This window comes from Leopardus geoffroyi, chromosome A1 (genome assembly GCF_018350155.1).
Source record: "Leopardus geoffroyi isolate Oge1 chromosome A1, O.geoffroyi_Oge1_pat1.0, whole genome shotgun sequence".
NCBI classification, from domain to species: Eukaryota; Metazoa; Chordata; class Mammalia; order Carnivora; family Felidae; genus Leopardus; species Leopardus geoffroyi.
This window is the reverse complement of record NC_059326.1, coordinates 165,372,318-165,394,496: the sequence shown is the minus strand read 5'-3', so window position 1 is coordinate 165,394,496 and position 22,179 is coordinate 165,372,318. Positions and strand designations below refer to the sequence as shown.

General features: G+C 34.8%; 1 protein-coding gene across 1 annotated transcript; it reads left to right on the top strand.

Moving 5' to 3' along the window:
• The first annotated feature begins 1,822 nt into the window (after positions 1-1,822).
• LOC123581148 (60S ribosomal protein L27-like) lies at positions 1,823-21,869 on the top strand. Its single transcript, XM_045446968.1, has 4 exons — positions 1,823-1,989; positions 19,762-19,827; positions 21,218-21,278; positions 21,453-21,869. Exons 1-4 carry the CDS (start codon positions 1,823-1,825, stop codon positions 21,867-21,869), a joined length of 711 nt encoding a protein of 236 aa, XP_045302924.1.
• Positions 21,870-22,179: the final 310 nt, after the last annotated feature.

Genomic DNA, 22,179 nt, shown 5'->3' with positions numbered 1-22,179 from the left:
ATTTGCCACTGATAGCAAAGACGTTCTAAGACTATGAAATGTTACTCTTAGGCTGATGTGTAAAACTTTCTAACAAAAGCCAACCTTCATGAATCATCTCAAATAATGTTTAAGTTTATTTTATAACACAATCATAGACAATAAATGACAGGTAAGAATTTTGGAAATGTATTATAATGGATTTAAAGAAAGCACCATGCATGGGTATAATGGAGAAAACATTCACATCAACAATATGTGCTTGTGTTGAATCTACTGGCTGCTGTTTTCTTCCACCGAAAAGGAAACCAAACCAAACCAAACCAACAAACAAAGAGACAAACATCAGGGTTAAGAAAATTCCCAAGGAGTATGAAGGACACAATGGGAAAGGCTGTAGAAACAACTAGTACACTTTAGTCCTAAAAATGGTAAATTATTAAGTGTATCTGTTATTTGACTTATTTTCTGATATTTTTCAATAGTTACTAATATCTTTAACCAAAAGAACAAATCAGAGAATTTTGTGAAATAGTTCCATCACTTGTATTTTAAAAAAAAATGGAAAAAAGTAGAGTACAAAATGAACAGAATAAAAAATAATTCAATATAATCGTGTATGGGGAAAATGGAAACATAAAGGATATTAAAAAGAAAAGCGGCATGTAGAAAAATTTCTAAAATCAAGAAGTGATGGAATACACAGTTGAGAATCTGAGAAACACCAAAATCAGGTGACTTTTTTTCATCATCTCAATCCTGTATCATGTTTCAATTCAATATCTAATTAACACTGCTTATGTAAATATACCATTTAGTAACTCATTCACCAAAAATGCTTTTTAAAAATCTCCAAGAAGGCCAATAAAAATATTTAGAAAAAAATGAAAAATTTGTTATATTTAAGAACAGTCACCTCTTTCTATGTAAGGGTTGGCTGAAATGGGATAAGGAAAAATGGGATAAGCAAAAATGGTGTAAGCTCACCTTATCCTACACACACACCAAGGCTGCAACTACACATAGTGCAACACACTCAGAGAACAACCTCAAAATTAGTAGAGCAGTCTTCCACAGCTAAAGATAGAAAGAAAAGGCCACATTGAGAAAGGTAGGAGGTCCTGAGATTGTAGTTGGGGAGCAAACCCTCTGTGCAGGAAACCACAGCAGGAGGGATATCACAGGCACTGAGGTCCTCCTTGAGGAGTGAGAGGTTCAAGCCCTGCATTGGGCACCCCTCACCATGGGGATCTGCATGAGGAAAGTGAGTCCTCAGGATATCAGGCTTTGAAAATTAGTGGAATTAATTCCAGAAGTTTTAAAAACCAGTGGGGCTTAACTCCAGGAGCGCCAGAGGGTTGCAGTAAACAAAATCTGCTCTGAACAAGCCCATGAACAAAATCACTCACCCTGAGATCCAGTACAAAAGCAGCCATTCCAAAAGTGCCTGGGCTGTATCTATTCACTAATTTTAGGCCATGTGCTGGGGGCATGGAGATCTGTAGGAAATTTTTCTGAAAATGTTAGAGCTGGTAAGCACCACTTTTGTTTGCCCTCCTTCAAACCAGCTGTCTGGACACTGAAGGAGGCCAGTTTTGATGTTCTCATCTACTTGCTAATACTGCTTACTCTGCCCAAATGTTCTCCTATAGAATTTCCCCACCACCCTGCCAACCCTAGCAGGCACCCTCACAAAGCAGCTTTTACCACCTTACACCCAGTGGGCAGCCTTTGTCAAGACACGTATTTTCACTAAAGCAACTCCAGCCCCAGGGAACGGGGCAGGCCCTGACCAACAGCACACCCACAATAGTCACAGTTGCACCAGGAGCTAGCACCGCCCATGAACAAGCCAGCAGCAGCTGCAGCCAGACCTCATAGTCAGCCATGCCAAAGAGTAGCCCCTTTCACTAGTGTGCTCACCTTAGTTGTGGCTGGTGATTGCAGCCAGCCAGACTGGGGGTCACTCTTTCCCACCAGTGTACTCACAGCAGATGTGGCCCAGTCACAGTAAGAAAGCATATGCAGCCATGGAAGGAGACACCCCTGGAGTGCCTGGTTCTGGTGACAAGTAAGCACTGTTCTACTATGCGTGACAAGACGCCTTCCATGTAAGGCCATTACTTTCAAAAACAGGGGATATAACTGATCTACCTAATACAAAGAAACAGAGCCAGACAGAATTAGCAAACAGAAAAATACGTTCCAAATGAATGAACAAGACAAAATCTCAGAAAAAGAAACAAAATAAATGCAATCTACCTAAAAAAAAAGAGTGAAAGTAATGGCATAAAGATTTCACCAGACTTTAAAAAAATTTTTTTTTAAGTTTATTTATTTATTTTTGAGAGAGAGTGAGAGAGAATGAGTATGAGCGGGGGGGGGGGGAGTGGGCAGAGAGAGAGGGAGAGAGAAAAAATCCCAAGCAGGCTCTGCACTGTCAGCACAGAGCCCAATGCAGGGCTTGAACCCATGAACCATGAGATCATGACCGAAGCTGAAATCAAGGTCAGATGCTTAATCAACTGAACCATCCAAGTGCCCCTTTTTACGAGAGTTTAGAGCAGAGTAGATAAGGTCAGTAAGAACTTCAAAAAAGAGAAAATATAAAAAAGAAACATTCAGAACTGAAGAATAAAATAACTTAAATGAAAAATACAAAAGGGAATTAACAGCAGATTACAGGATATAGAAGAATGGATAGAAAATTAGGAAAACTAGAGGAAATCAAGCTCAGCAACATAAATAAATAAATAAATAAATAAATAAATAAATAAATAAATAAATAAGAGTATATATTGAGAAACCTCTGCACCATTAGGTATAACATTCATATTATAAGGGTTTCAGAAGAAAAGAGAAAAAGGTAGAAAACTTACTTGAAGAAGATAATGGTTTGGGGCACCTGGGTGGCTCAGTCATTTAAGCATCTGACTTCAACTCAGGTCATGATCTTGCAGTTCCTGAGTTCAAGTCCCATGTCGCGCTCTGTGCTAACAGCTCAGAGCCTGGAGCCTTCTTCAGATTCTGGGTCTCCCTCTCTCTCTTCCCCTCCTCTGCTCATGCTCTCTCTGTCTCAAAAATAAATAAACATTAAAAAATTAAAAAAAAAAAAAGAAAAGAAAAACAATGGCTGAAAACTCCTAACCTGGGGAAGGAAACAGACATCCAAATCCAGGGATCCCAAAGAGCCCCAAAGGTGAACCAAAAAAGGTCTATAATAAGACACAGAATAATTAAAATGTAAAAAATTATAAATAGTATCTTTAAAGTAGCAAGAGAAAAGCAACTATTTGAATATAAAGTAAAGCCCATAAGGCCATCAGATGACTATTCCATGGAAACGTTGCAGTCCAGAAGGGAGTTGTATGATATATTCAAAGTGCTGAAAGGAAAAAAAAAAAACCTATAATCAAGAATACTTTACCTGGAAAGTTATTCAAAATTGAAGGATAGATAAAGAATTTCCCAAACAAAAGTTAAAGCAGTTCATCACCACTAAACTAGCCTTAAATATATATATATGTCAAAGGGACGTCTTTTAAGTGATAAAGGAAAAGCTACAAATATAACTAAGAAAATTATGGAAAAAAATATTTTTACCAGTGAAAGCACACCATGATAAAAGTGGTAAATCAATCACTGAGAAAGCTAAGATGAAGGTCAAAACATTAAGGTAGTAAAATCAATTATGCCACAAAGATTAGTTAAGGATATATAAAACTAAGAGATATACAATATTAGTTCAAATACATGAAATGTGGAGGGAGTAAAAATATATACTATATATAGTGTTGCATAGTGTATGTGTGTGTGTGTATATACATATATGTATATATATATATATAGTGTTGTATAGGAACCTTATGGTAACAACTAACCAAACGCCTAAAATAGATACACAAAAAATAAAAAAGAATGGAATCCAAGCGTAACACTACAGAAGGTCATCAAATCATAAGCAGGGGGAAAAAAAAAACACAAGAAAGAAACAGAACTACAAAAACAACAAAATGGCAATACATACTTGTCAATAATTACTTTAAATTTAAATGGACCATATGCTCCAATGAAAGGCTATATAATGACTGAATCAATAAAGAAAGCAGCACCCATCTACATGTTGCCTGTAGATTCATTTCAGATTCAGACTTAAAAAAAAACATACAGACCTAGAATGAAGGGATGGAAAAGATAACCCATGCAAATGGAAGGAAAGGGGGAAAAAATAGGATAGCAACACTTAATTCAGACAAAATAGAGTTTAAAACAAAGACGGTAGGGGAGTCTGGGTGGCTCAGGTCTGATCTCACCGTTTGTGAGTTTAGGCCACACATCGGGCTCTATGCTGACAGCTCAGAACCTGGAGCCTACTTCAGATGCTGTATCTCCCTCTCTCTCTGACCCTCACCCACTTGCAATCTCTGTCTTTCTCTCTCAAAAATAAATAAACATCAAAAAAATTTAAAAACAAAAACAAAGACTGTAAAAAGAGACAAAGAAAGGCATTACATAATGAAAAAGGGATCAATCAAAAGAAGATACAACAATCGTAAAAACTCATGCACTCAATACAGAAGCACCTAAATATATAAAGCAAATATCAACTTATATAAAAGACTTCGGCAGTACCACAATAACAGTAGGGTACCTGAACACCTCATTCACATCAATGTATACATCACCCAGATATAAAATCAGTAAGGAAACAGTGGCTTTGATTCATTAGATATGATGGACTTTACAGGTATATAAAAAACAGTACATCTAAACATAGCAGAATATACATTCTTTACAAGTGCACATGGAACATTCTCAAGGATAGACCACATGTTAGGCCACAAAGTTCAGTAATTTAAGAAAAATGACATCATGTATCTTTTTAGATAAAAATGGTATAAAATTAGAAACCAATCACACACACACACACACACACACACACACACACCTAAAAAATAACCTCATAAACACATGAAGGTTAAATAATGTACTACTACTGAACAAGCAATGGGTCAACCAAGAAATAAAAAAGAAAATCAAAAGACTACCGTAAGACAAATGAAAATGAAAACACAATAGTTCAAATAGGTGGGATGTAGTTAAAGCAGTTCAAACGGGGAAGTTTATTGCCATCCAGTACTCAACTAACCTCAGGAAACAAGAAAAATCTCAAATAAGCAACCTAACCTTACACTTAGAGGAACTTCAAAAGGATTAAAACAAAGCCCAAAGTTAATAACTAGAAGGAAATAATAAAGATCAGAGGAGAAATAAATGAAACAGAGACTAAAACAACAACAATAAAAACAAAACAATAGAAAATGTGGACGAAACTAAGTTTGTTCTTTGAAAAGATAAACAAAACCAAAAAAACTGTTGCCAGACTCATCAAGAAAAAGGAGACAGGATTCAAATAAATAAAATTAGAAATAAAAGAGCCGAAGTTATACCAACACCATACATATACAGAGTATAATTCTGCTCTACCAACAAAATTATACTCCAACCAATAGGACAACTTAGGAAAAAATGGATAAATCTTCCAAGACTGAATCAGGAAAAAATAGAAAATTTTAACAGACTGATTACAATTAATTAAATTGAATCAATTGTCAAAAACTTCCAACAAATAAAACTTCAGAATCATATGACTTCACAGGTGAATTCTACCAAACATTTAAATGGGAGATAATACCTATGATTCTCAAACTATTCCAAAAAGTTGTAGAATAAGGAATACTTCCCAATTTATTATATCAGGACAGCATTACCCTGACACCAACACCAACGACAATATAAAAAAAGAAAATGACGTATCAATATTTCTGATGAACAGAGATGTAAAAATCCTCAACAAAATACCAGCAAAATGAAATCAACAATCCATTACAAGAATCACTCAGCACAAAAATAGTGTGATCTATTTCAGGGATTCAAGGATGGTTTAATATATGAAGTTAGGTTGATATGATACACCACATTAAGAAACTGAAGGATAAAAATAATGAATATCTCAATAGATGCATAAACAATGTTAGACAAAATTTATCATTCATTCATGGAAAACTTGAAACAAAGGGGATATAGAGGGAACATACTTTAATATGGTCCATAAATGACATAACTAACATACTACTTAATGATAAAAACATGCAAGTTTTTTTTTTCTAACATCAGGAACAAGACAAGGATGTCTACTCTTGCCTCTTATTCAACATAGTACTGAAAATTCTAGCCACAGCAGAAAAGAATAAAAACCATCAAATTATTAAAGAATTAGTAAAATGTCCCTGTTTGCAGATGACATGATATTACATTTAGAAAACCCTAAATACCCCACCAAAAAATTCTTAGAATAAGTGAATTGAGTAAAGTTGCAGGATATAAAATTAATGAACAGAAATGTTTTGTTTTTCTGTACACTAATAACAAGCTATCAGAAAGAAGTTAGAAAACAATTCCACTACAATTATATCAAAAAGAATAAATACCTAGGAATAAATTAACCAGGGATATGAAGGATCTATACTCTGAAAAATATGACATTGATAAAAAATAATTGAATACAATACAAATTAATGTCAAGATATCCATGCTCATGGGTTGGAGAATTAATGCTCTTAAAATATCCACACTAACTGAAGCAATCTATAGTTTCAATTCATTCTTTTTTAAAATTTTTGTAACATTTATTTAATTTTGAGAGAGCAAGAGGGACAGAGCACAAGTGGGGAGGGGCAGAAAGAGAGGGAGACACAGATTCCAAAGCAGGCTCCAAGTCTGAGCTGTCAGCACAGAGCCCGATGTGGGTCTTGAACTCATAAACTGCAAGATCATGACCTGAGCTGATGTTGGATGCTTAACTGACTGAGCCACCCAGGCACCCCATCAATTCATTCTTTATCAAGATACTAATATTTAAAAAAAAATTTTTTTTTCAACGTTTATTTATTTTTGGGACAGAGAGAGACAGAGCATGAACGGGGGAGGGGCAGAGAGAGAGGGAGACACAGAATCGGAAACAGGCTCCAGGCTCTGAGCCATCAGCCCAGAGCCTGACGCGGGGCTCGAACTCACGGACCGTGAGATCGTGACCTGGCTGAAGTCGGACGCTCAACCGACTGCGCCACCCAGGCGCCCCAAGATACTAATATTTTTTAAACAACTACAACAAATAATCCTAAAATTTGCATGCAACCACAAAAAACTCTGAATAGCTAAAACAATCCTGAGCAAGAAAACAAATCTGGAGGTTTCACAATCCCAGATTTCAAACTATACTACAAAGCTATGGTAATCAAAACAATATGATCCTAAAACAAAAACATGTACATAAATTACTAGAACAGAATAGAGAGCCCAGAAATAAACAAATGCTTATATGGTCCATTAATCCACTACTACAAGAATATACAATGGGCAAAAGATAATTTCTTCAGTAATGGTGCTGAGAAAATTGGACAGCTACATCCAAAAGAATAAAACTGGACCACTTTCTTTACACCATATATACAAATAAATGCAAAATGTATTAAAGATCTAAATGTAAGACCTAAAACCATAAAACTCCTAGACATAGGCAGTAAACTCTTGGTTATCAGGCTTAGCAATATTTGTTGGATTTGTCTCCTCAGACAAGGGATACAAAAGCAAAAATTAAATGACAATAAATTTCATATATTAAAAAAAAATAATAAAATCATTCACACAAAGAACAACAAACAAAAGCAAAAATTAAAGAAAATTGGGACTACATAAAACTAAACCCCTCTTGCATAGTGAAGGAAACCATCAACAAAATAAAAAAAAAACAACAACCTCTGAAGGGAGAATACACTTGCAAATGATATATTTGATAAAGGGTTGAAATGTAAAATATATAAAGAACTCATATGTCCCAATAACAAAAACAAATTCTAAAATCTGAAAGGATGTGAATAGACATTTTTCCCAAGAAAGTATACAGATAGCCAACAGATGCATAAAAAGATGCTCTCAATATCACTAACCATCAGGGAAATGGACATCAAAGCCACAATGAGATATCACCTCACACCTGTCAGAATGGCTAGATTCAAAAAGACACACAAAAAAAGAAATCATATGGTGAGAATGTGGAGAAAAGGGAGCCCTCAAAAAATTAAATATTGAAATACCATACAGTCCAGTAATTCTACTAAATTTACTGAAGAAAATGAAAACCCTAATTCAAAAAGATATATGTACCTGTTTCTTGCAGCATTACTTATAAGAAGCCAAGATATAGAAGCAACATAACTGTCCATCAAGAGATGAATGGAAAAAGAAGATGTAGTATATATACACAGTGAAATATTACTTAGCCATACAAAAGAATGAATCTTTCCATTTGCAACAACATGGATGGACCTAGAGGATATTATACTAAATGAAGTAAGTCAGAGTAAGACAAATGCCATACGATTTCAATTGTATACAGAATCTTGAAAACAAAATGAATGAACAACAAAACAAGTGAAACAGATTCATAAGTGCAGAGAACAAACTGGTGGCTGCTAGTGGGAGTGAGGGGATGAACAAAATAGGTGAAGGGGATTAAGAGGTACAAACTTTTAATTATAAAATAAATCACAGAGATGAAGTACAGTAATCACTAATATTATAATAACTTTGCATGGTGACAGATGGTAGCTACACTTGTGAGCATTTTCTAATTTATGTATATATGTTTTGCACATAATATATATTATATATAATATATAACAATATAAATAATATATGTATATAAACTTATTGTATGTCAACTATGCTTCAATTTACAAAAACAAAAGAAAGAAATGGGCTGTGACTATTCTCCCTTAATGGAGTGAGATGCATTGTTATAACTTTCTTGTGAGCAAACTGAAATAACATGACATGGCAGAATTGTTGTATCCAGAATATATGTCTTTTGATTATTTTTTGTCACACACTACACTATGTTAAACGTATGTGTATGTATATATATATATATACATGTATATACATATATATACATATATAAGCATATTCATACATGCAGATGCACATAAGTTGTGTATGTACATGTATACTGCATGTATGCATACACTATATGTATAAATATATCATACAAGTTATGTATACAAATTGTATACATATTTATACATGCAGATGCACACAAGTTGTGTATATACATATATACTACATGTATGAATATATACTGTATGTATGACTATAATGGATTATATACATATGTATACATATATATTCATATATGCAGATGCACACAAGTTAATGTCAACAAGTTGCCTTTTCTTTGGCAAATTATATATATGTATGTATGCATATATGAAAAATATGAAATACATAGCAACCTTTTCCCACATCTATTTAATTAATCAGAGATTGTTTTTCCTTACTTTGTTTTTGCTATTGGTGGTACAGGGAGTTAAAACATGACTCTAATTACCTGCTTAACATTTTAAAGCAGATGAATTCATATGGCTTCTGTACCAAAAGTTTATTTGAAACAAATAGTGTATTTGGAGTCAAAATGTTTAAAGGTTTTACTACAGTTGTCTCACAATCATTGAGTTTTTTAATAGGAGAATTGCCTGGTAGAGTAAATTAAAATTGGAAATTGAAGCTGCAAATATTCACAAAAGGAATCAGCATATGACTTTAAATTGCCAATAGTCTAGTTTAACATTTTTGTACTCTGTTGTCACAGCAACTTCAGACTCATCAACAGTGCTTCCCAGCAGGAGCATTATAAGTAGTCTGGAGAAGAGGGGCTGGTCAATATTTTATAGTTTCATCTACAACTTGTTCACCAGATAAATACTATCTTGTATTTTCGTCAGTTTTGCTAATAATAAAAATGGGATATTTCAAAATACTTTGGCTTTCCTCATCACAGGTTTTAATAAGGTGATAAAAGCCATAATAATTTTATAACCTCCACGTAGAACAATTATTAGAAAGGGATATGCCTTATTAAGAAAATATGAATGTTCTTTGATGAAGTTAGAGGTTAAATTTAGAGGAGTGTAGCTATTTTGTCAACACTAACATTTTAATGCATTTAGTTCACTAGTGTGAATATCGAAGCATAAGGTGTAAAAAGTTTACTAGGTCATATGTTTTTCTGTTTAAAAAATACTTTTAATAGAAATGAATAGCCCTAGTGTGCCATTGGGGGTAATTATTTGTATTCTCCTCTAAATTATGTAAAGATTAAGGGTATTGGCTCCAGAACTAGTCTTTGCTCTTGAATCCCACTGGTCACAATTACTGCCATTACTGCCCACAGAGCCACTGACAGTATTTATAACCTCTATGTGCTTCAGATTCCTCATCCACAAAATGAGAATAAAAATACACCTTATAAGGATTAAATAAGTTACCTCACACAACTAGAACAACGTATGTTACCATTATTCTCTATTATTATTATTATTATTATTATTATTATTATTATTTCTTATTCGAGAAAATAAAAGGAAACTATGATTATAAAATATTTGCCATTGCAGATTGTTTTAGAGTAGCTTTTAAACCTCTTAAAGAGTACTTAAAGAGTAAATTGTTCATTGCCACAATTCCCTTTCTTCAAAGGGAAGAAAAAATTTAAAAAGAAACACATAAAATTGAGTATTTTATTTAAATAGTGATATTCAGTTTACAGAAGGTTTTCTCTCTTCTAATACACTATTTCCAAGACAGCACATGTAAGTACCTCTTCATTTTCAATGATGGAGTTCAATAAGCACTGATGGCTAAATAAGAGCCATACTTAGAAAAAAAATATTTTCCACATAATCTGATGCTTATAAAACCTTTTCAAGATTTCCATACCTAACATAAACTAGTTGTAGAAGCTGATGACATGAATATTGCAAGAATAAACTGAAGCCAAAACAGCACTATAACTATGAAATTCTTCCCTAAATTTTGCAGTAACATTACTTCCCTTATTCTTGATTCTGTATACTCTCCAGTAAACTCTACTTGCTTCCTACTGATAAAGTTGAAAGTTCTGGAGCCCCACTAAGTAATTTTGGTACTCTCAGAAGCAGGAGAATAAAATCACAGAGGAGGTGACACAAGGTCACATTCTTTCAAGACTAAAAAGACTGAGTTTCATTTAGTATGTGTTGTCTTTTCTATTTTTATTTATTTTTGAGAGAGACAGAGAGCTTGAGTGGGTAAGGTGAAGAGAGAGAGGGAGGCACAGAATCCGAAGTAGGCTCCAGGCTCTGAGCTGTCAGCACAGATCCCAATGTGGGCCTGGAAGCCACAAACTCAAGACCATGACCTGAGCCAAAAGTTGGAGACTTAACCGACTGAGCCATCCAGGAGTCTGTAGTATGCATTTTCTACAGTTCGAGAGCTGTGCAGTTGACTGAATTAAGCAAAAAGATGCATTTCTGCAGTTGTCTTATATAGCAAAATTATTTCTAAGCCATTTCTATATTGGTTCTCGCCATAATTCTTCAAATATTTTCCCTTATTTTTAAAGAATATTTTTCTCAATTTATTATAAATTCTTTTATTAGTGATACATTATATTTCATGATTGGAAATTGTTTACATAACCTATTAAACTTGACTGACCAATGATACTATTATTTGAATCCCTCAATAGTGAATAATATTGGAAAATTTTCCTAAGATAGAAAGTTATTCTATATAAAACCAAATTTATGTTTAGATATCTAACTCGATAAAATCATGTCCCATCATCTGAAGGGAAAAATTCATACATCCATCCATCTATACTCTGATATTTCTTTTTTACCTCGAGAAAAAAAATATATTTCCTTAAAATGGTACAAATTTGTTCAGGAACTCTAGATAGTAATTGCAATCAATTTCTAACAGATCCTTTTGTTTTTATCACCACACAACAGATATATTTGTTTCAGTGGATCTAAAACACTTTGCCTCCTCAGTGCAATCATCTTTATGGCTCATGCAGTAATGACAGATTCTAGAAATTCTACTTTCATTATTTCATAAAAATGTGTATGGTTTTGCATATTTGTGTTTTATGGCAAGGGACAGTTTTTCTACATAAATGGTTTTAGAAAGCAAAATTTCACCTTTTACCACTTCCCAACCCTGATTGATGTTTTATTTTCTTGGATATAATTTGAAAAGTATTTGTCCCAAAGGACAAAGACCCCATGCTAATTATAAGCAGATCAATTAAATTTAGGAAAGTTTTTCAATATCCTTTATTAAGCTAAAGTTTTACACTGCTTTACTCATTTTTATATTTTTTCTAATGGTATAATACAGAGATGGAATTAAAACAGATGCAGATTTCACTTAGGATTTAGAAAGCTTCAAATAACATTGCTCTTGTGTTAAACAATGAAAATAGCCAGGTATTCCAAAAAATGTTTTAAGTTGGGGGGGCCTGGGTGGCTCATTCTAGTTAAGCATCTGACTCTTGGTTTCAGCTCAGGTCATGACATCATGGTTTGTGAGTCTGAGCCCCATGTCAGGCTCTGCACTGATAGTGCAGAGCCTGCTTGGGATTCTCTCTTTCCCTCTCTTTTTGCACACCTCCCCCCCCGTCAAAAATGAATAAATAATCATTAAAAAAATTCTTTTAGTTGAGTAAGATGACAATATTTTGTATCTCCAATATCTTGTGGTTACACAACTATCCACCATTGTCAAAATTCATTGATCTGCACATCTAAAAAGGGCAAATTTTATTGTAAATTACCATTACAATATTACTGAATTAAGTAAATGAAAGAAAATAATAAAAACGTTATGACATATTTAGCATTTCTAATGCCCCTATTCTAGAACTTGTGAAATTAATAAATTCATTATTGATATCTCATAAGCAAATCATTGTGTCATTAAAGTCTATATGTATATCAGGGCACCTGGGTGGCTCAGTTGGTGAAGCATCTCTCGATTACAGGTCAGGTCATGATCTCATGGTTCATGACATGAGTCCTCCATCCCATGCAATGACTGCACGGAGTCAACTTCTGAATCTCTCCCTTCCCCTTCTTTCTGCCCCTCTCCACTTGTGTGCACATGTGCACATACACACTCTGTCTCTCAAAATAAACATTAAAAAATAAATCTATATGTATAATTTATCTATTGCTGCATAACAAATTACCACAAATTTATCATTTTAAAATGACACATATTTGTTATTTCACATTTTCTATGGTCCAGTTTCTAAGCTGGCACAGCTCACCTGGGTCTTCTGCTCCAGCATGTCTCACAAGAATGCAGTTAAGGATTCCCCAGGTGAAGGCCTGACTACAACATGATCTACTTCCAAGTGTGTACTGTCAAGATTCAATTTCTCATGGATTGTTAGATGAAGATTTTAGGTCCATGCTGGCTATTGGCTGGAGGCAGCCCTGTGTTTCTCGCCATGTGAGCACCTACACTATGGTGACTTGCTCATGAAAAGTAATCACAGAGTGATATTCTGTCACCTTTGTGGTATTTATTGTATACCTAGTATCAAGTCACAGGTGCTACACTCCAAGGGTGTTAGTAACAGCAGGTAGATGCCAGTGGGAGCCTATGTTAGAAACTACCCACTGCACCAAATTAATAGAAATGCAATTAATTTGTGTGTAAACATAATATTTAGAAATTCAGGGCCTAAGCTACATGAAGATAAGTGGCATATTAGATAAAAATTTAATTAAAACTATTTCATATATTACATATTTTTGTTACATATTATAGTCACAAATAAATACTAGAAAATCAAATGTTTACTATGCATTCCATTATAGTCATTATGATACTAATTTTCTTTCCACAAATGTATTCCTATTTATGTTTCAGAATATTTAACATAGTTCTGTCCTGACTCAGGCATACCATATGTTCAATTGGTCTTAATTTCCTTTATTATTATGTTTTATAGTATCTAAATTTTGTATCTTAGAAGTTTTATCTTTGAAGACAATAGTATCTGTCATTATATTTATATGCTGGTTTGTGGTTAGTGATTTAGCATCTGATTTTAATTAGTATCTAGTTAAGCAGTTGTCAAGAATTTAACTAAATTCATTAGCTAATACCAATATGTGTGAAAACAACTTAAGCCCACTCTAAAACACTAATTCAAATTCAGTCAAAAAGTGTTACACCATATACTCAAAGGACTTAAGCTAAATTTTTAAAAATTAATATTCAGTAGTTTTTGATATTTTATTTTGATTTTTTTAAAGAGATACATTATAAAAATGTAATAATTTCTTTCAAATGCTTATTTAAGAGAATATATTTAATTTCTACTTTAAAACCTGTGTTATAGGGGAACCTGGGTAGCTCAGTTGGTTAAGTGTCCAACTTCAGTTCAGGTCATGATCTCATGGCTCATGATTTGAAGCCCCAAGTCAAGCTTTGGGCTGACACCTCAGAAACTGGAGCCTGCTTAAGATTCTTGGTCTCCCTGTCACTCTGCACCTCCCCTACTCTCTCTCTCTCTCTCTCAAAAATAAATGAACATTAAAAAAATTTTTTAAAGACTGAAAAAAACGTTGGGTATGTCATTGCTGGCAATTGTTTTCTGTATGAAAGGGAAGCTCATAGCAAAGGTTGCTGGGAGAAGAGTAACATGTTAAGATCCTGGAAACATCATGAACAAGCTGTTTATATTCATTTTTATTTGGTGCTATAAAAAGGTAGCACACACCTAGTGGCTTAAAACAACACACATTTGTTATCTCACATTTATGGAGATCAGAAGTACATCAATCTCATTGGCTAAAAGCAAGGTGTCTCCCTGGCTTGTTCCCTCCAGAATATTTTAGGGTAGAATCCATTTTCTGGCCTTTTCAGCTTCTACAGATCATGTGCATTCTTGGACTGAAGACTCCTTTCTTGCATCACTGCAATTTTTGCTTCTGTTCTTGAAAACATTTCCTGTTTCTAACTCTGATCCTCCTTCCCTTATGATTACATAGGGCCCACTCAGATAATCCAGGATAATCTCCCCATTTTAAGATCCTTAAATTTTTATGTTTATTAATTTTTTGAGAGAGAGACCGACCAACCAAGTTGGGGCGTGGCCACGAGAGTTGGTGTTTCTGGTGATGTTCTCTGGTCCTTTCTAGTCTTTATTGCTTTTGGTCTTTTTTCCACTCAAAGGGTCCCCCTTAAATTTATTGCAGGGCTGGTTTAGTGGTCATGAACTCCTTTGGTTTTTATTTTTCTGGGAAACTCTTTATACCTCCTTCTATTTTGAATGACAGCCTTGCTGGATAAAGACTTGTTGGCTGCACAGTTTTTCCAATTCAGCATGTTGAATACAACCTGCCAATCCTTTCTGGCCTGCCAAGTTTCTGTGGATGGTATGAAGCAAACCTGATCTGTCTTCCCTTACAAAGACTTTTTCCTTTACTGCTTTCATAATTCTTTCCTTGTCTGTTTATTTTGTGAATTTGACTACGATATGCCTTGGTGATCATCAGTTGTTGTTGAATCTAATGGGAGTTTTCTCTGTTTCTTGGATTTTGATGTCTGTGTCCTTCCTCAGATTAGAAAAGTTTTCTGCTATCATTCGCTCACAGGAGCCTTCTGACCCTTTTTCTTTCTCTTCACATTCTGGGACTCCTATACTTTGGATGTGATTCCTTTTCTTTTTCTTAATGTTTATTTGAGAGAGAGAGAGAGAGAAAGAGAGGGGGAGAGAGAGAGAGAGAGAGAGAGAGAGGGAGGGAGAGAGAGGAAAACAAAAACAAACAAACAAAAAAAAAACATGAGCAAGGGAGAAAGAGACAGAGGGAGACACAGAATCTGAAGCTGGCTCCAGGTTCCGGGCTGTCATCACAGAACCTGAGGTGGGGCTTGAACTCATGAACCATGAGATCATGACCTGAGCTTAAGTTGGACGCTTAACTGATTTAACCACCCAGGCAACCCAGATGTTATTTCTTTTTACTAAGTCACTTAGTTCTTTAAGTTTTATACTATGATCTTTTGCCTTTGTTTCCCTCCTTTTTTCTGCCTCAATATTCTCCTTAATTTTATCTTCTCTATCACTGATTAACTGCTCTGCTTCCTCCATCCTTGCCATCGTGGCACCCATTCGAGATAGCATCTTGGTTATAGCATTTTTAATTTCATCCTGATTAGATTTTATTTCTTTTTTCTCCACAGAAAAGGACTCTATGTTTTTTTCAACCCCAGGTTATTGTGATTCTAAATTCTAGTTCAGACATTATGCTTATATCTATGTTGATTAAGCCCCTGGCTATCATTTTTTCCTATTCTTTATTTAGAGTGAATTTCCTTGTTTTGCTATTTTGGAAGAAGAAAAAAATTAATAAAATTTAAAAAAAATTAAAATTAGAAAGTAAAAACAAAACAAAAAATTCAAATAAAGGAAGATATATCCTAAGTGTGTTTTGGTCTGCTTAGTGAAAAAAGCTTGATAGAATAGAGAAAAAGGGGGGGGGAGGTAATATAAAAATTAAAAATAAAAAATTATATGATAAAATAGAATAAAATGAAATAGAATGAATTTAAAAAAAATAAAAAATAAGGTAAAAAAAGAAAAATAAATTTTTCTCTTTCTGTATGCAAGAAAGAACGAATGGAAAAAAGAACAATTTAAGCAAAAACAGAAGCAAAGAAAACAAATAAATGAACCAGCAAAGTGAATGAAACCCAAATGGAGTTACATCTAGTTTCCCCTAGAACTGAAACTATGAAGCCCTCTATAGACTATACTCTGAGCAGGTGGAGTGACTTGTGGTGTTCTTCTAGGGGATGTGCGTGGAGGGTGCAGTTGGGCAGGGTTTGGTGTAATGGTTCCATTTTCCACTAGGTAGCATTACTCAGTTTAGCATACTGGAGTGAATCAGTGTGGTGTGCATGAACATGAGTGCACATGCGCATCGTGCAGGAGAGGTGGAAATGGCTTCATCCATGGGAACTTTTCATTCTCACCAACCCATTATCAAGCACCCCTCCATTGTTTCAGCACTCTGTCCACTCCCTGCCTCTACCCTGTGTCCAAGCTGCCTGCCTGCCAGGTGGCACCTCCCTTCAGAGTTTTATCTCCAATGGGGCTGTGTTTCAAAACCACACTCTTCAGAGACTCCTGTGGCTTGGACCTGCCAATTCTCTTGGGGAGGGTCTCACTGAGCAGTAGCTTGTCCCAGAAAACATTCAGGCAATCACTCAGATGCAGAAGTTCAGAGATTATGGCAAATCACAACACAGCCAGTGCCAGGTTTCACTGTACTCTTACATCTTTGTCCCAATACCAGACATGTGGATGCTCTCCAGGGGGTCCACCAGTACCTTTGCTGTGGGGAGGCCATATGGCCTTTATCAAATTCACTCGAAGCAGGGAAACCGCTTCTCTCCATGTGGCACATGAGTACCTCAGACCCTGCTGCCTGTTCCTGGGGATTTGCCCTACTTCCTCACCAGAGCACTGCCAGGCACTGAGCTCTAACACTTCAGACTCTGAGCTCCACTGTTTATAGACTCCTGGTGGTATTGAAGCCCTCTCATTTCTTCCCATCAATGGTTTGGGTAACAGATTTCTTGTTCAGTCCCCTGCAAGTGTTTACACTCTTTCTCTCCAGCTACTTTCAGGGAGTGCTTTTCTTTCGTGACCCCAATGTGCCACACTCTCCCCCCTTCTCTGTCTCTGTCCTCTTTGCAAAAACAGCTCTCTACTCTCCATGCTTTGCTCTCCCCCAGTTCACTTCTCCACACCATGTACCTGATGAGTTCTGTGGCTCAAGTTATGCCGATTGTTGTGTTAACCCCAGATCAGTTTCCTAGGTGTTCAAAATAGTTTGGTGCTGATCTAGCTGCATTTCAGGGACAAGACCAGCTCAGGGTCTCCATGCCACTCTGCCATCTTAACTCATCTCTCTACATTTAATGTTAACATCAGTCTTTCTGTGTCAGATATTTATTTTAACATTCTTTGCAACTTTCTCAGCTTTTACATATAGATACTTCTAAGTCTTTAATGATTCTTGACTATTGCTCCTTAATTGAGGATCTATTCAGTAGAAAGACTGTGGATTATAAAACACTTTCCTCCAATTAAAAATTGCTTAATGTTTCAAAGCATTTTATTTTTTCACTATTAAACATTTTATCTTGTAAAATTGTATTTTTATAATTTCAAAGATATATGTTGCTTTAACCACACAGCCCACTTCAGGAAAGCTGAGAAAAAGTATCTACTCCATTGTATTATTTATAAGCAAGGGTTTACTTTAATATGAATGATCAATTTACTTCCTGTTAACCTTTTTGTCAACATATCAGAAAAAAAGAAGTTGCAGCATTAAAAAAGACCAGTGCGTTGTCTGATGCACACTGAATTATTTATTTGACTTTTTGGACTATAAGATATTTATTCTTTTTTAACTAGATACAATTCAAATTATGTGTTAGGTATTTTTTTCTCATTTTGGAAAAGTGTTTCAGGATAAAACAGAATGAGGCTGTTAGTTTTCATATATATATGTATATGTATATTGATTCATTTCTTTGGAAGATGTTTACTGATTTATGTAATCATTTATTAACAGGATATTTACTGAATGTGTACTACTTGCCAGATACTGAGGATAAAACAAATTAAGTAAAGCCTTGCTGTTATGGAGCTTACAATCTACTGTCTAAGAAGTATATAAATACAAATCTGTCAAATAATTATAAAATACTACAAAGATAGAGCAAATGCACAGAAAGTAGAGATCTGAGAGACGAAGGAGTAATAATGTTTACAAGTGCTTTCAATAGCTTTTAAAATCATTACTGAATTTTAGGTTATATAAGAGAATTAAGAGATCATTAAATAAAAGTTCTTTATTTTACAGATGAAGATACTGCTGCCTAAAGTTGGGAGTGGAATAAATCAGCCAAGATCTTATTACATCTATATATTGTCTAATTTAACTTAGAAGCCAAATCATGTATTTTCAAATGCAGTGCCTACCTACATTACTAACTTGTTACAGAATGTTCCAACTTTGCTCCTGAATATTATACCTGAAGTAAAGGCCAGAACCTTTTATCCTGTACTCCTCTATCACCATATTAAAAGGAGTATTGCCCATTCTTTAAGTTTTTTTTTTAATAGTATTTTTTTCAGATATTTCTTACACTTTCTATCACATTCTTTCTTACTCTACATTTATTCATTTGGACTTTCATGACTATTTAACACTGGAGAATAAAGGATGTATTAATGTGTGTGTGCATATGTGTGTGTTTGTGTTTATGTGTGTGGCCACTACATCAAGTAGTTTAGTATAGAATAAAGAGTTGACATCTAAAACACATTTGATTCATTTAATGAGGCACTTTCTCAGCCAAGACTACTGTAAGAAATGTTCCAAAAATAAAATAATTTACATATATATTTTGACTCTGTGTCTCCTGCAGTGCATTCATTTGGGCCCCAGAAAGCACACATTTAAAAATCGGGGAAGAACTCTTGGAAAGATGAGGAGAGTTGAACTGGCTCATTTCTTCATGCTCTTAAAATATGAAAACGAGTCTTCGGCTGTAAATGAGGATTGAAATCTCCACTGACTTCAAGGGTACATCTGGGCTATAAGGCCGTCATATGGGCTAAAATTTATCCTGAGTATAAATTGGAGTTCCTAGCTGTGAGAAAAAAAATTGGGGTAACTTAAAAATATAATCAGTCAACTGGAAGCTTATTATTGTGTAGTCAGTAACCATCTGTAGTCAATAAAAAACTACCAGTTGGCCTAAAAATGTAGAAGCACACTGGTCACTTGTGTTTCGTCTTAGATTTGGTCCTATGCCCATGTGCACCTGTTTATCCATGCCCAAACAGTGTCATGTAGATTGCAAGAGGTAATAAGTGCAATGCTAATGAGATACTCAATACACCTGCAAGCAAGCATATTCAGATTTTTATCCACATTTGCTTTAGAATGAAGGTTCTACTACTCAGTGAAGGAATGCCAGGAAGTTTATATCCGCAAGCCCAACTTTAGTCACAAAAATGAAAAATAGAAACATACAGACGAATATAGTCTACATGTACCTTTATATCATGAAAATTTAACTTTAAATCAGGGTTGCAAAACTTTATAAATTGTTTCAGGAATTACAGTGATTCAATATAAATGAAATCACAGCTGGCATTGATATAAGACTGCTGTGAAGAATAGCTTTGCTTAAAGGTGCCGCTATCACTTGGTCAAGGGTTGTTTAAAAGTAGGAGAAAGGTCTATGGAATAAAAATAATAAATAGTGGAAATAAATAAAAGGGAAAACTATTGATATAGCATGAAAAATATAAAATCCATTAAATTAATAACAGTTCAATCTACAAAAATTTCTCAAGGTATCTTGTAAAATAGCTCTGCATGATTTCTCTTATTTTCAGGCATGATGCTCTATATAAATGGGTTCAGGTTCTGTTACTGGTATGGTAAAGTGAAAAGCTTTAACCACCATCAGAAACCCTGCAGTTGTCAGAAAACAGGAGTTGTCACTAATGTGTGAATTTGAGAAATTTCTTTACCTCTGTGATCAGCAGTTTCTTAATTAATAAAAAGAAACCACAGAATAATAACTCAAATACCTTTACTTTAGAAGTGAAAAGACTCAGCTCAGAGATAAAGTAATTTGCTTTATGTTGTCAACTGAAAAATTACAGCTGAGGCTAAAGTTTACATTTCCAGACATTGAGTTTAATGGGTTTTTCAGGACTTTGCTATTCAAAGTATGGTCCCTGAAGGAACAATATCAGTGTGACTGGTGAGCTTGTTAGACATGCAGAAAAGCTGTCTAGATCCCAGAACTAGTGACTCAGAATCTGCATTTTAAACAGATCTTCTGAGTTGGAAAAGCAATACCTTGCAATTTACTGCCTTCTCACTCCGTGGTTGATGTGGGGGAACAAATGAGTTGATAAATGTAAAACAAACTATGCTCAATACAGTTATAATGCAATATAACTGTACTTAATGGTACCTCTAAAAGTGCTTTTAATTCAAAATTTGGAATTGAGTAAGAATTCCATTGTATAATTTTACCAACATCCTCACATTTATCAAAACCCCATATTCCAATGAATTAAATTTTTTTCCAAGTCAAACTGACAATAACTCTTTTAATTAAATATTCACGGAGTATGATGCAGTATTTAATCTACAAAAGATTTCATCCATGAATGCTAGAAGAGTTACAGAATTTATATTTTCTCTCCATCTCTCAAAATTTGTTTTATGATTAGATGCAAGCAAAGTTATAATCTGAGATGCATGAGGAAACTGTGCAAGAAGGTAGCAGTGGAAGTAAATTTTCAAACACCCATTTCTGATATATTCAAAGGAATTTGTTGTCCTTAAAGTGATAAGAATAGTGGTACCAATTTTAAATTCTCACTTTTTAGATAAAGAAACTTAAATATGGCAATTGAATATTCTTTGAAATAAGCATCTTAACTTCCTTTCTGCTGTGGGCTCGAGTGGCTGGTGTCGAGATGGGCTGGTGTCAGGAAGGTGGTGCCAGTCTGGACCAGATGCTATTCTGGATACAAAGTGGTCATTGTGAAGAACATTGATGATGGCACCTCAGACCATCCCTACAGCCATGCCCTGGTGGCTGGAATTGACTGCTATACCTGCAAAGTGACTGCTGCCATGGGCAAGAAGAAAATCACCAAAAGGTCAAAGATCAAGTCTTTTGTGAAAGTTTATAACTACAGTCACTTCATGCCCATAAGGCACTCTGTGGATATCCTCTGGGACAAGACTGTGGTCAAGAAGGATGTCTTCAGAGTCCTTGCTCTTAAATGCAAGGCCCAACAAGAGGCCAAGATCAAGTTCAAGGAGAGGTACGAGATCAGCAAGAACAAATGGTCCTTCCAAAAGCTGTGGTTTTAGATATGTTCTGTTTCAGTCATTAAAAACATCAACAACAACAACAACAACAACAACAACAAATGAATCTTAAGTGCCAAACACAGTACTTGAATAAGTACCAAAAAATTCTTTTTTACAAAAAACTGGGGGGTAGGGTGGCATGAGGCAAAAACTTTTTTCTTTCTCGTCACCTAATAGAAGAAGGAAGTAAATGGGATTGGAACACTGTTATCACCAAAGAAAAAACATGACTTCTCAACAAAACTGAAACTTAAGATCCCTTTGTCTTAATCCAATTTTGAGAGGAAGAGACATTCATTTGAGAAACACT